General features: G+C 40.0%; 4 protein-coding genes across 5 annotated transcripts; 3 read left to right on the plus strand and 1 right to left on the minus strand.

The window, feature by feature from the left end:
• Positions 1–1,027: 1,027 nt before the first annotated feature.
• LOC131702984 (uncharacterized) lies at positions 1,028–2,643 on the plus strand. Its single transcript, XM_059005861.1, has 6 exons — positions 1,028–1,146; positions 1,228–1,289; positions 1,378–1,467; positions 1,924–2,051; positions 2,129–2,272; positions 2,386–2,643. The coding sequence occupies exons 1-6, from the start codon at positions 1,121–1,123 to the stop codon at positions 2,626–2,628; spliced, it is 693 nt and encodes a 230-aa protein (XP_058861844.1). The 5' UTR covers positions 1,028–1,120; the 3' UTR covers positions 2,629–2,643.
• A 322-nt stretch (positions 2,644–2,965) lies between these two features.
• LOC131702966 (E3 SUMO-protein ligase KIAA1586-like) lies at positions 2,966–6,042 on the minus strand. Its single transcript, XM_059005812.1, has 2 exons — positions 3,886–6,042; positions 2,966–3,491 (listed from the first exon to the last, which is right to left on the minus strand). Exons 1-2 carry the CDS (start codon positions 4,759–4,761, stop codon positions 2,991–2,993), a joined length of 1,377 nt encoding a protein of 458 aa, XP_058861795.1. The 5' UTR covers positions 4,762–6,042; the 3' UTR covers positions 2,966–2,990.
• Positions 6,043–6,405: 363 nt separating this feature from the next.
• LOC131702969 (uncharacterized) lies at positions 6,406–8,230 on the plus strand. Of its 2 annotated transcripts, XM_059005828.1 has the most exons (7): positions 6,406–6,602; positions 6,709–6,805; positions 6,901–7,121; positions 7,197–7,347; positions 7,442–7,650; positions 7,765–7,882; positions 7,959–8,230. In XM_059005828.1, the coding sequence occupies exons 1-7, from the start codon at positions 6,498–6,500 to the stop codon at positions 8,213–8,215; spliced, it is 1,158 nt and encodes a 385-aa protein (XP_058861811.1). In that variant the 5' UTR covers positions 6,406–6,497; the 3' UTR covers positions 8,216–8,230. The 2 variants fall into 2 exon arrangements, with proteins under 2 accessions (XP_058861811.1, XP_058861812.1); XM_059005829.1 differs by having other exon boundaries at positions 6,408–6,602; positions 7,765–8,122.
• Positions 8,228–10,572, plus strand: LOC131702978 (zona pellucida sperm-binding protein 2-like). The gene is made up of 8 exons (XM_059005845.1): positions 8,228–8,351; positions 8,476–8,645; positions 9,341–9,393; positions 9,465–9,592; positions 9,673–9,902; positions 10,057–10,150; positions 10,241–10,345; positions 10,438–10,572. The coding sequence occupies exons 1-8, from the start codon at positions 8,297–8,299 to the stop codon at positions 10,545–10,547; spliced, it is 945 nt and encodes a 314-aa protein (XP_058861828.1). The 5' UTR covers positions 8,228–8,296; the 3' UTR covers positions 10,548–10,572.
• Positions 10,573–12,834: the final 2,262 nt, after the last annotated feature.

Consider the following 12,834-nt stretch of genomic DNA (forward strand, 5'->3'; position numbering starts at 1 on the left):
ATAAACAATGTGACAATTTCACAAATAAACCCGTTTGTGTTCAAACCTATGAGAGGTGGAATGTAACAAAAATGTGAACTTCAAAAGCCAGAGCGTCAAACATCAACGACAAAGTTCAACATTTGAATTGAAATAACAGCTGTCAAATAGACAAAGCACAACACTCGAAGATAAAATGCCAAATTGAAAATGCTCAACACACTAATTGAATGAATTATACATAAAATAATGAATGTAATTAAGCTCAAAAATTGAAATGGGAACTTGAAATCTTAAATAAATTGATTACAATTCAAATTTCCAGCACGCCATCCGATTTGTGTTTAGTCTGTTCTAAATCAATTCTGCGCGTTGTATTTCAGGTTAAGCGCTGTGCTTTCCATTTGTCACTTGGTCATTCTATTCCCCGGGACTGCCCCTTTCATGGCAAATCTGACATGCGAAAGAGATGCTTTGCACTGTTTCTTAAATCAAGTGGCCTCAAATAAATTGTTTACATTAATGTCTGCTTAGCCTACCTATCAGTCTGGTGAAATTGTAAAAATGTGTAATTGACTTGTGGATGTTCACATCAGAACTCGAGATGTCATTCTCGTCCCCTCACACTGGCGCAGGCAACACATCTGCCTGGATTCCTGCATGATATAAATGTGTTTCTTCATTTGCGCGGCCTGCTTTTTATTATTCATTGGGGTTTGTTTACTACATGCCTCCATAGCTGAGCCTTTAATCAGACAGTCCTTGTAGGTGACAGTCCAGTTTGATCTGCACGTACTTCTGCCAAACTTCAATTCAAAGTACAATCTTCTAAATGGGTTGTAATATAATTTAAAAAGTATTATTATTATTATTATTATTATTATTATTATTATTATTATTATTATTATTATTATTATTATTATTATTATCAGTTTTAATTAACGTACTGATTGCAAATTAGAGGACTAATATGAAAGAGGTGCGTGCATCAATTGCAGCTAATTAGATCCCATTAGCACCTGAACCTCTTTATAACCCCATTGCACTCTAAGGAACCCCAAACTCAGCTACTGACGGGTTTGTTTTTATTATTGTTTCTTTATAACGGTGAAAGTTCACGGTCGGGGCTGCCTTGGATTTAATGATGCCGTGTTGTCTTAGATTTGGGTAATTGTTGATCTTTTCTCTACTTTAGAAACGTTCATTTTATTGTGTGTTTCTCACTTGCGTTTTTTTTTTCCAATGCAGAATAACATTGCTATTAGCAGTGTTAGTCACAGAAGTTTGGACGCAAGTTTGTGCCCCTCTAGGTACGATAACGGTCGCTTCAGCACAACAGCTTTCAGCTTCCTGTTTATTTGCCGGTTGTGTGTTTTCAAGTATCGTTGTCTTCTACAGGCTCGGTGAGGACAGAATGTCAAGGGAGTGTTATGATGATGATGTTGGAGAAGTCTTTTGTTGGAAAGTATTTTCGCATCAATGTGATTGGTGAGTGATCATTTTTCTTGAATGGAAAGCTTTTGATGTACAAAGCCTGTTGACTCGTAATGTAATAACCTGAATTAAATACAGAGCACTCCTGCGCTGTATGACAGCAACCAGGCTTTGTTTTTTTTAGGATGCAGGGTATGAAAGGCTCTTGCCTTAGTTTTAGAAGCATGTTGCTGATCTCACTAAGTAGACCTGTGCTGCTACAGCCTTAGTCAGATTTGTTGACTGCAAGTGCGCAGAAATAGACATCATTTACACTAAACCCACTGTTCCAAATGGGCGTATAATTCTACTTGTATGAATCGTTTTTATAAAATTGCATTTAGTAGATGGAATAGTTATGACAATTTCAATAAGTAGATGGAACGGGGCGGTCGGGGTGTTCACTTTGTTATATCTCTACCTTGCTTGATCACGTGTACAGTTTAAGGCCAACTGAATTTTTTCCCATAGACAATAAGGGGGTGCTTGTATCCCTCTCTCCAAGACTGGCTGCACAGTGTGGATATAGCTTAACCGTTGACTTCTTGGGAAATGCCAAGTTCCTTGCTTCTGTGCTGAGCTGCTTTGTTCAGAACACAGTGAGTCATCATTTTATTTCTTGTAAACCTGTTTCTAATGGTGACATGCTGGGACTAACTTTAGCCTTTGTTTCCAGAATGAGACGTACAAGCTGACAGTACAAATCAGTGTCTTCTCAAACAGTGCTATGACTTCAGCTTCCTCCTATGTTCAGAGCATGACATGCCACTATTCTCCATGGGCAGAGAGGGAGATTCTGTGTGAAAGAAACTACATGGAGGTAAGGGCTGTCGGGATGTGATAATGCTGTTCAGTATAACTTGTTGGGTTGTGTGGGTATTTAATTGTCACTGCAGAAGTACTTCACTCATGACTAATGTGAATTCTCTTTAGGTTTCTGTGAGAAGAGGGGTGCCACTCATTGAGCCAAACTTTGTTCAAGATGATCCTGATTGGTCCCTTGCGTACCCAGAGGTAGAATCATGTGACTTTGCATTTTCTTCATTCATGTCCCCTTGGTCTTGCCTATTGAAGTTTACTCTACTGTCTCGTCTAGAGGAAGCAAAATCTAACGGCCCCCTTAACTTTAACCTGTCTCCCAAGAGGGTGGCCATATTGGAATTGTGTGACATTTAAGGCATTGGCTTTGCATACATGTATTCTGTGATTGCTTTGATAGAAATTGATTGGAGAAATTAACCCTTTCTTGTTGGTGTAAGCCTTGTATTTCAACCACTGAGGTAGTGGCTTCATATGTGCAGGGTTATAAACAGTGGTGTAGTGGTAAAAAAAAAAGTAGCGGAGCGGTCCCAATGAGAATCAATTAAATAGTTAACGAGGTATTAACAGTTACGCCCACTTTCCATTTAACGCGATTTAATCGGGGTTTTTTTAATAATAATATAACACATATTTTACTTAACAAATTTCTGTAAAATCTCCCCTCTCTATAGAAAATTAAAAGTTCCACTTACCAATCACAGGTTGTTTTTAGTCAACTATAGGAACTGCCACAGAGCGTCAGGGGAGTCGCTGGAAATTGGAGCTGCCACCCGTGTACGGCTGTCATCTGCGGATCGATGATTGTGTCGCAACCAAGTGGTCACATAAGGGCTTGGATTCCACTGTCTCAAAGGGGGTCCATGAAGCTTGATAAACATTAAGGCTGAAGCATGTTTGATTAAAATTTTGGAACGCTGATCAGTTATAATTAAGTTCATTTGGCTGAATCCCCTTTCACATTCAGCAGTACTGCACGGGATCACACGTGTGCAGTTAATAAGTGGAGCTAAATCATCTGGAATTCTTCCGTTGTTCTCCTTAAAATCTCGAAATGCATTTTTGATAATACGTTCATTTAGCTGAAAGCGCCGACACAATCTTTCAACTTCATTTTCGCCATAACCCTGGGGTAGTTCTGCAGGCCAGTGGTGTGGATCCAGGACCAAGAGCTCAGAAAGAAGACTTTCATATTTTTGGCAATTCACCTCGGAAGAAGCCTGAAAGAATAAGCTATTTGAAATTAATGGTAGCATTTCTAAAATGTATTTTCGAAACCTTAACTGTATATATATATATATATATATATATATATATATATATGCGTTTTGTAGTTTTGAGTAGGATTAAATAAAGTAAATAATAAAAGTGAGATTTTGCAGAATACATATACTGTGCGGGAGTGTTTTTCTATTCTTATATTTACATTAGTCTATGCACCTGCGATGAGACTGACAGGAGTGCAGATGTTTATAATTTATTTGTATATACTTCTCAGTTGCAGTTTTATACTACACATGAAACTGAAATTAACGCCCCCCTCTGCTCGTTAATTGCAAACAATTAGGCTAGCTATTAAAATTAAAAAAATCTGTACAAGGTTTATGAACATACCTTCTCATTTGATGCAGTGGTTGTAAAAAGTCGTTCTTTCATATGATTGGCGAGTTTGGTAAGGAATTGTTTATGATTTATTTTTACATGTTTGGGATTCGACGTCAGCACTGTAGATTTAAATGTTCCTTCCATGGCAGCTATCTGCGCTTCAAGAGTCTTTGTACCTACATTCTCATTCATGGATTCAAAAATCCTTACTGTTCTACGTGCCATTTTATCTGCATAAACCAATGTAGTAGTCCGTTTCTGGAGAATCTCTGACAGCAGTGAAAGTTCGTATAAGGCATCGTACATAACTCCGAGGTCAATGAGAAATTCTGGCGAGCACAGCCTTTTCAGTAGACCGCTGTATGTCGCTCTTTCAGCAGAAGTCCGCTTAGAGCTTACGGCAGCTTTAAAATGAGTCGACAGAACTTCAAAACTTTCCCACACAGCGGAGACAGTCCTGAACGAACTGGAAACCCATCTCACATCCAGTACACGACCAATTTTCCTCAAGACAGCATCCAGTTCCTTCGCACAATTTCGGAGTTCTTGCTGATTTAGTGCTGATCTACTGTAGACTGAGTATAGCTTGTCCATGAAAGAATGAAAATGGTTCATGCCAGTAGTCTCAGAAACACTATCGGCAACTGCAAGTTCGAGTCTGTGATTTAGACAGTGCCAGACAACAATGTTGGGGTACATGTCTGAAATTCGTTTTGCCACACCAGATTTTTTCCCAAGCATTACACTTGCACCGTCACTTGCAAATGCAACAAGATTCTTCTGTAAGTATGCATGGTCAAACCCGTGTTTTTGAAGACACTTAGTAAGCGCTAACACTATGGACTCAGCTGACTGATCAAAAAGTTCAACTAACTCCAAAAACATGAAGTGAGGGTCACGTGTCTTGTCTGTCTCGCATTTGAGATGCACAATAAGTGCTGGGGAACCATTCAGAGCTGTTGATTCATCAATTAACACAGCAATTTTTCCATCGATGTGTATTATTCTCTCACAGGCCTTTTGACCATTTCATCAGAAACGTGGTTGATAATTTGAGTGGCGCTGTATCTGGAATGAAGACCAGTTCCCACATTAACACCATTTATTTCTTGCAGTTCCAGTAAGGCCTGATGATCAGAATAGGGTCGATTTTGTTTTGCAAGGTAGTAAGCAGTAGAAAATATTTTACAGGTAGTTTCGTGATCTCGCCTTTTTGCACTGTCAACACATTTCCCAATAATGTCCTCTGTGTTCTGCTGTAACAATGCAGTGGCCTTGTTATGAGCGCTGGATTTCTTGTGTTCAGCTATCTTTTTTCTCAAAGATCGTAGCTGTTGCTCTCGAGTTTTTCCATTGTACCCAACACTGTAATTTTTCCACTCAGAAGACAGAGAAACACCCTGACTTTTCAAAACTGACAGCGCAGAAACACGTCTACAAACACGACAGCCCAGATTACCATCCGCACAGTCAAGGAAAGTGTAAAGTTGTTTCTTTTCTTCCCATACCTCAGAACTCCAGATGTTTGGCCATGGCTGTTTCTCCGCGCTTTTTTCTTCAACTGCTGTAGGTTCTGGTTCCACTGTAGGTTCTGCTTCTGCCGTACAACAAACGATCTTCTGTTTTTTACTACTATTGCCAAAATATTGTATCAAAGTCTCTTGACGAGTTCGTTTACTACCTCCGAGACCAGACATTTTTGATTTGCGAGTTGTTTTTTATTATTATTAATACCGTTACTAATATCATCACCTCAGTTACGGCCAAGGAATGAACCGCCTCCTTCTCTGATTGGTTGTCAGCAACATCACTTTCAAAATTGATTTGCTAAAAAAAAAAACTGGAATGACAGCATATTTTAATGGCATAATAATGGACCAATCAAAAGCAGCAACTGTGCTGCTTATTGTGGTGACATCGTTTTTCAGATTACTTGATGTTTTAGCCGACAGCTTGTCTTTATTAAACGTATAGCTAGCTGTCTGTCTGTCGCAAATTCGCACAGCTGGCACAGAGCCGCAGGCAATGCTTACTACAAGTGTTTAGACAAAATTCGAACACGAAAATATTTTAAATATATGTATTTATAAATGTGAACATTTGCAATTGAAAAACATGGATTGAAAAAGTGCCGGAGCGCCGCTCCGCCCCGCTCCGGCTCCACTACACCCCTGGTTATAAACCCTTCATGCTAAATGTGTCCTGATTTACCTTTTTGAGGACTGCTGCATAGGTGCAATTTCAGGTATTGTCCTAAAGTTTGGTACACTGATGTATTAAGGTGCAGTACAAATGAATGGCTGTAAACTCTGCCTGTATCGGATCCAGACAACATGTTTTCACATAGGCTTTTGTACGCAGTTGTATTTGAGGATTTACTTTGTTCTATTAGAGATGCCCGGTGAACATAGAACAGTTTGAGTGATACATTGTTAAACTTTCACCTTTCAGTTTTAGTTCCTGTTTATTAAACAAGCCATTTGTGACAAATCCTTTAGACTGGGGATGCTTTGTGTTCAAACTCCTTATTCTAATGAGGTTTTTTTCTTTGCTAGGCAACTGCTGCTGACAACAGCATCTGGAAAATTGTGTTCCATCTCTCAGCAAATAGAAAGACAACTATGACTGTTGCTCAGGCCATGACAAATGGCTATGGCATAAACACTACACCAACTCGAATTCTGGTTAGAGCTGCATACAACTCCACAGAAAGCCAGCCTCAGGTGGTAAGTAGTCTAGGCTTCATTGTTGTCTAGTACAGTATATCCAGACTATGAAGGTAGATTTAATCTTGCTTTTGTTTTAGTAAAAGTTCCCCCTCCCCTCCAACAGATCCAAACTGTACCAATGGCTGTGCTAAGATCAACCACCTTTTATAAGCAAAGATGGATGGTCATGATGGTGGACACTGCAGTTACATGTCCTACTGGTGAGTAAGTTTATGGAGGGCAACGGTGCTCAAGAACTATTCTAGGTTTAAGTATGAATTTTCTATACCAAGTCTATGGTGTTCTTTTCTGTCAGATGGAACAGCCTTCACAGAACAGATGATTACATGGAATGTTCCCCGTGTTCTGCCTCCTCTTGTTCCGACACCACAAATTACTACCCTTGATGTCCAAATGGGAGTTGATGGCCGCAAGCTTGACCCTGCAACGATTCATAGTAGAGATTATAAACTGGATGTCAGTCCCCAGCTAATCACTGTAAAAATTCCTGTGGGAGCTGTTGGTGGATATTACAAGGTATGTAGAAGTTCAACATCTTCTAAATCCTTCTCATTTTAAAGCTTTCTTCCTAAGATGCTTCTGTGCTTTCAGAGCCATGTATTGGACAACACCTATGTGATCTCTTACTCTATTGAACCAATGCTGGAGCATACCTGGCAAGATGGGCCTGAGAAGACCAAGTACACAGTACTTCATCCAATAACCACTCCTTTCATGCCTCGGCCACCAGTTGTCACAAACCGTATGTAGAACCGGTCCACATGCAGTAAATCAAAGGGATTTGTTGCAGTGCTCCACTTCATATCCTTCATTTTAACTGCATGTTTTAATTTCAGACACTGTTCCTAAAGCCAGAGTGTTCAATGTGACCCTGGGGACATTCCTGCCTGATGTGGAGCTGGTCAAAATTATAGTTGGACCAGAGACGTTAACTGTGCCAGAAGCCAACCTAAAAGGTTATAATGTCCAGGAGCATGTCTTTCCCAATGGATCCAAGACCTACACTCTCCAGGTGCCATTTGAGGACCCCAATGTGAAGCAAAAGGTAACATCCCACCTGTTAAACCATCCTATTGCCCTTTGAAAACACTTGCTTCCTGTGGACGTTTTGCTTGCTGTTTGACTTTGGGTTTAATACTACAAACCCTTTCTCTTTCAGGTAACTCCTCCAGACACCAGAACCTACATTCTGCCCCTGACCTACTTGCTGAAAATAGTGCCAGAGAATACACCCTTTACTCATCCTGCTGTAGTCGAAGCCATTCTCAAAGACATCAGTAAGTGCCTGACTGTGGTCTACAACTACCTTTTTCTAACCAATCCAGTCCATTGCCGTGACAATTCCTCTTGCAGTTCCACCTACAGTAACTGGCTACTGTGATGGTGCTGCATTCTATACCATGGTAACATATGGCAACATGGGTCGCAACTGGATTCCTTTTGTGGGCTCAAGAGAACTTGGTGGAAGTCTGCTTGCCCTGTACAAGTATAATGCCAACTCTACCAATTTCTGGATGACTGTCCCATACAATTCAGTTGATGCCACATATGAAGTAAGTGATGGAACTTTAAAATGTGTGTTAGCTGTTTTGGGTTCAACACATTACTGACCTGATGTATTGTCTCTGTAGGTGATCAGTTCTTCAGGCATCAGAAGCAGGCTTGACTTGACCTTGAAGGATATTGGGACCATGGTTGTGGTGGCTGACTTCTCCCTGTCCTGCAGTTTCCCTACAAAGATGATTGGTAACTCTCCTGCGAACAAAGCATTCTTTAGAATAGCTGCTTTTGAGATTGGAAAAAGGCTGCATGAAGTGGTATTGAAGCTATAATCTGTTTCCTTAACCTGGTTCCAAATGCTGTGTTTCAGATTGCTTCACCAATGGAACTATGGCAGCTCTTGCTGTGAAAGTGGAATCTGTCCCCAGCTTGTCTCCAAGTCAACTAACTCTGAGGGATCCAAGTTGCCGGCCTCTTCAGTCTGATGCTATCAATGCGGTTTTCTACTTCAATGTCAACTCCTGTGGCACAACTAGAAGGGTTAGTATTGACACATTTAAAACCATATTATGAGGAGGTTCAACATATTGACAAGGTGGCCCCAACACCCCTGGATCAGTCTGGGGAGCCATGGTGACCTGTGTTTCTATCCGCTGAATTACTTGCATGAATTGTGGACATCTGAAGGATGCCACCTTTGTATTGAACTGCTTGTCCAGTTGACAAAGGCGTTGTGACACATGACTCTTGGTTATGGCATTGCATGTGCTGCCTAGAGACCTTTGGGTCAATAGCGGTGAACTGGAAAGAGCGTACTTACTGGGGATGATCCCGTGGTGAGGCCGGGACTAAACTAATACATGAGTTGATACCAACTGCAGCTCAAGAGTCACCAGCTGTGTATTCAAATGTGTATTCGCAACAAATCCAAAATAACTGCTGTTGCCCTCCTAGAGTTTACTAAAACAATACCATATTAGTCTAGCAGTTTCTGTAGACAGGCTTGAGGTATCATACTAACTGTAACAATCATGAGGTCCCGAAAAAGTGTTCAATTATGAAATTGCAATATTCATAACCAACGCTTTTTATTTTTAAATTGTGAAATTGGTACTAGGTTAGTACACAGCTGGGGATGATCCAGAGTACCATATTAGCTAGTCTGCAACTTGGTATGCAGCTCCATACTAAATCTACAAGTTCATTGCAACCTGGGTCTTTGATTTCTCTTTCAGTTTGACAACAACCTCCTGACTTATGAGAATGAAGTGCTGTTCACATCTTACCGGTAAGGATTGCAATCAAAGTGAGTATCCTTGTGGTTGATGCTGAAACTCTGCTAACCCCATCTCTTTCCAGGTTGAGAGTTGCCTGTCACTATCTGGTCAATGACAGCAAGGTAGTACAGTTCTTGTACCAGAATAATCCTGCACCTGTAGTCCAGCCTGGCTTGGGTGACCTTGCGGTCATCATGCAGCTTGCATTGGGTAGGACTTGGCAATTGAAATAATATAGATGCTCTAGTAGCGTGTTTCCACCTATAAAATTCTCCCTTGCATCTCTGCAGATTCAACCTACAACGACTTCTATGGAGCTCAGGATTACCCTGTTGTGAAGTACTTGCGAACACCCTTGTATTTTGAGGTAGAGCTCCTGTACAGCAGGGATTCACAGGTTGAATTGTTTTTGGAGAACTGCTGGGCAACCTATTCTGCTGACAGGAATAGCTCTCCAAAGTGGGATGCTTGGTTTGGATTGCTTTGCAAGCAGCAAATGGTCACTGTGCTCACATCTTTAGTGAGTTGGAATGAAAACCTATAACTGCACATTTGCAAGAAACACTTACTATGATGCAATATATTTGTTTTTCAATTCAGTAATCCTCATTGGATGATGGTCCTGCCTGATCTATTGATGCTTGTTTTACTTGACAAGGTGTGCTGTCTTTCAGATTTACTTCCACTGCAGTGTTGTGATATGTGATTCAAACCGGCCATCAGACAGCCTCTGTAGCAGACGGTGCATTCCAGGGAAACAGAGGCTTGGTAAGAGCTCTGCTTGAGAGGGGGGGGGGGACGACATTTTGCATGCATTTTTGTCCATTTGTTTTGATGGACTCCTAATTCCTCCTGTAGGTCGCAGTGCTGAAGGGATGGATGGTGGTGCAGTAAAGGCATTGGTGTCTTCTGGCCCAATTGAGCTGAAGAGAGATGGATCCCTTCACTTTATGCCTAGAAGCGGTAATATGCATGATGTGAACACAATTGCAGTTCAAGTGAAATATATAACTATCTCTTTATATTCCACTAACTATTTCTTTCTTCTCTTGCAGGCCAATTCAATGTGTGGTCCCTTCTGGGAGCTGCAATGGGTGTGTGTCCAGTGGTTGTCTTTGTAGCTGGAGTTGTATATTTTTGGAAAATGCCCAAACGTGTGTATTGATAAATAAAAATCTTGCTTTTAAAGACTTTTTTGGATTGTGTGTTTTTATTTTTTTGGTGGGTGCTTGACTAATTCTACATAGATTATATATTGGTGAGTGTCGGAATGGCCATGTTAATGGGATTCTCTCCTCTTACTGCATTGAATGCTTTGCTTGTTTCCTGATCAGGCCATTCTCAATATGGTGTGTTATTCAAGGACCCTTCATTAATTCACTGAGTGAACCTGGGGGCAAAGACTTTCCTTCTCCATTGAGTTGTAACCCTCTTTTTATGTTCCTTTTTGCTTTGACATGCTGCTTTCAGTATGCAAGTTTAGGGTGAAATTATCAACACTCCTTTATATATGTATATATATATATATATATATATATATATAAACCTTGTTCTAGCATCACAAAAAGTGTGTAGATTTATATGGTCTGATTGCTTGTTTTTTTTTTTTTTTGTTATGAATACAAGTTTGTATTCATTTTGTTCACTGAGATTAATACGTCTTTTACTGAAAGTGGTCCCTGGTGAGAGCTCCAAGTAAGGTATTAGTTTAACTTCTTCAGTTTTAACACTATAGAAATGAGGTTGTGTTTTTTTTGTTTGTTTTTTTTAAGTAATTTGAGTTACTGGTTAAACAAACCACTACTTGGCAACATGTTCTCTTCATGTTTGTTTTGACTGTGGTTTATATTGTCTGTTACTGGATAAACTCATTTTACGAAACACGTTCCGTAACAAACCGGTACACCCGATGCGGGGAATCTTTAGATCCGCGCACCAGTCTGAACCAGAAGTTCCATTCTTTGAGCTTTAACATATCTATGAGAGAGCTGAGATATTGGAACTGAATTCACTACACCCGCTGGCAACCCCTTGTGTAATGTGTTTATACTATATAGAGGACACTGAGTTTGATGCAAAACTCGAGCAGCCACATTCATATTATTAAACCTGCTATCAGACTCTCCGGCGCCATCACTCTGAGTGCTCTTTGAAACAGACTGGGTTTGTATTTATATTCATGTTGGGTTAATCAGAGATGATTATCGGCGGCCCGTCTGTAGTACTACCGGAGATTTTAATTGCACAGTTTGTACCGCTCTGTGCAGCGCCGTACCGTTTGTAACACGGTACGTGAACTGCATTCTGCTAAACAAAACATCACAGCAGCAGCAGCAGCGCCATCTACTGGACAAAACCCAGACATACACGTTGAAACAATGATCCACTTCAATATCTACAAAGCCTAAACAAGAAACTATTAGCAAAGCCCCGAAAAAGAAAATATTATACAAAACAGTTTAAAATCAAATATTTAATTGTTAATCTAACCATTTTTAGTTACTGTAGAACTACTTCTCTCAGTGAATTATTAAAATAAGGTTTAAAGTCTTCATTTGTCAACAACACCACACTCCTAGACCCATTTAATAATAGCAATAATACACTCCAGGGTCTGTGTGTTATCATGAGATATATCACCACTTCCTGGGCGGTTCAAGAACTCGACTTCGTCTAGTGTCTCCCAACGCACCCAAGGCATGGTGATATTACCTCATGATAACACACACACCCTGTCGTGTATTACTGCTTCATTAATGTAGTCATTAGGTTTATATGTCACATTCCTTTGTTGTCAATGTATTGATTTAGATATTCGGGTTGGATACCTCGGAAGCCAGCGGAACTCCAGCGTTTCTCCGACAACCACTGATAACCCCTCCCGTGATGATCGACGCTGCCATGACAACCCATGACATCACCCGCACACGTTAGAACACGGCGAGTCATTTTTTTGTAGCACAGTATTAACGTGTTATTGTTTTCACAAAATAACATCAATAAGATTATCAGATCACCTGCTAGTGTGTACTAAACAAAACCTCAAATATCAGTGAATTGATACAGAGACAAGCCGTGGCACAAGCAAGAGATAAAAATGAAATTAATAAATAAATTACGACATGAAACAGAAATACATGTGGGTGTATTTTAATCAAAAATCCATGATCCATAATTCTTATTATAATCCCACAGCTAATTATTTACAAATTATCAATTTCTATGTTTCTCTGAGTGCTAATGTGGTGTACATATTAATGGATTTTAGAAATCATCTATACTAGTCTGCCCCTCAAACAGTTTTAAATATAATTTAGATTTAAATGGCAGGTAGTATATCAATCAATTTCTAAAACAGGTCGCATTTTGTAATTTAAATAGGCCTACGTATGAGCTACCAAAACATATTTTTGTTTCATGTCGTTATTAATGTATTTACTTATTTATCTGGT

The sequence above is a fragment of the Acipenser ruthenus genome, chromosome 32, assembly GCF_902713425.1.
Source record: "Acipenser ruthenus chromosome 32, fAciRut3.2 maternal haplotype, whole genome shotgun sequence".
NCBI classification, from domain to species: Eukaryota; Metazoa; Chordata; class Actinopteri; order Acipenseriformes; family Acipenseridae; genus Acipenser; species Acipenser ruthenus.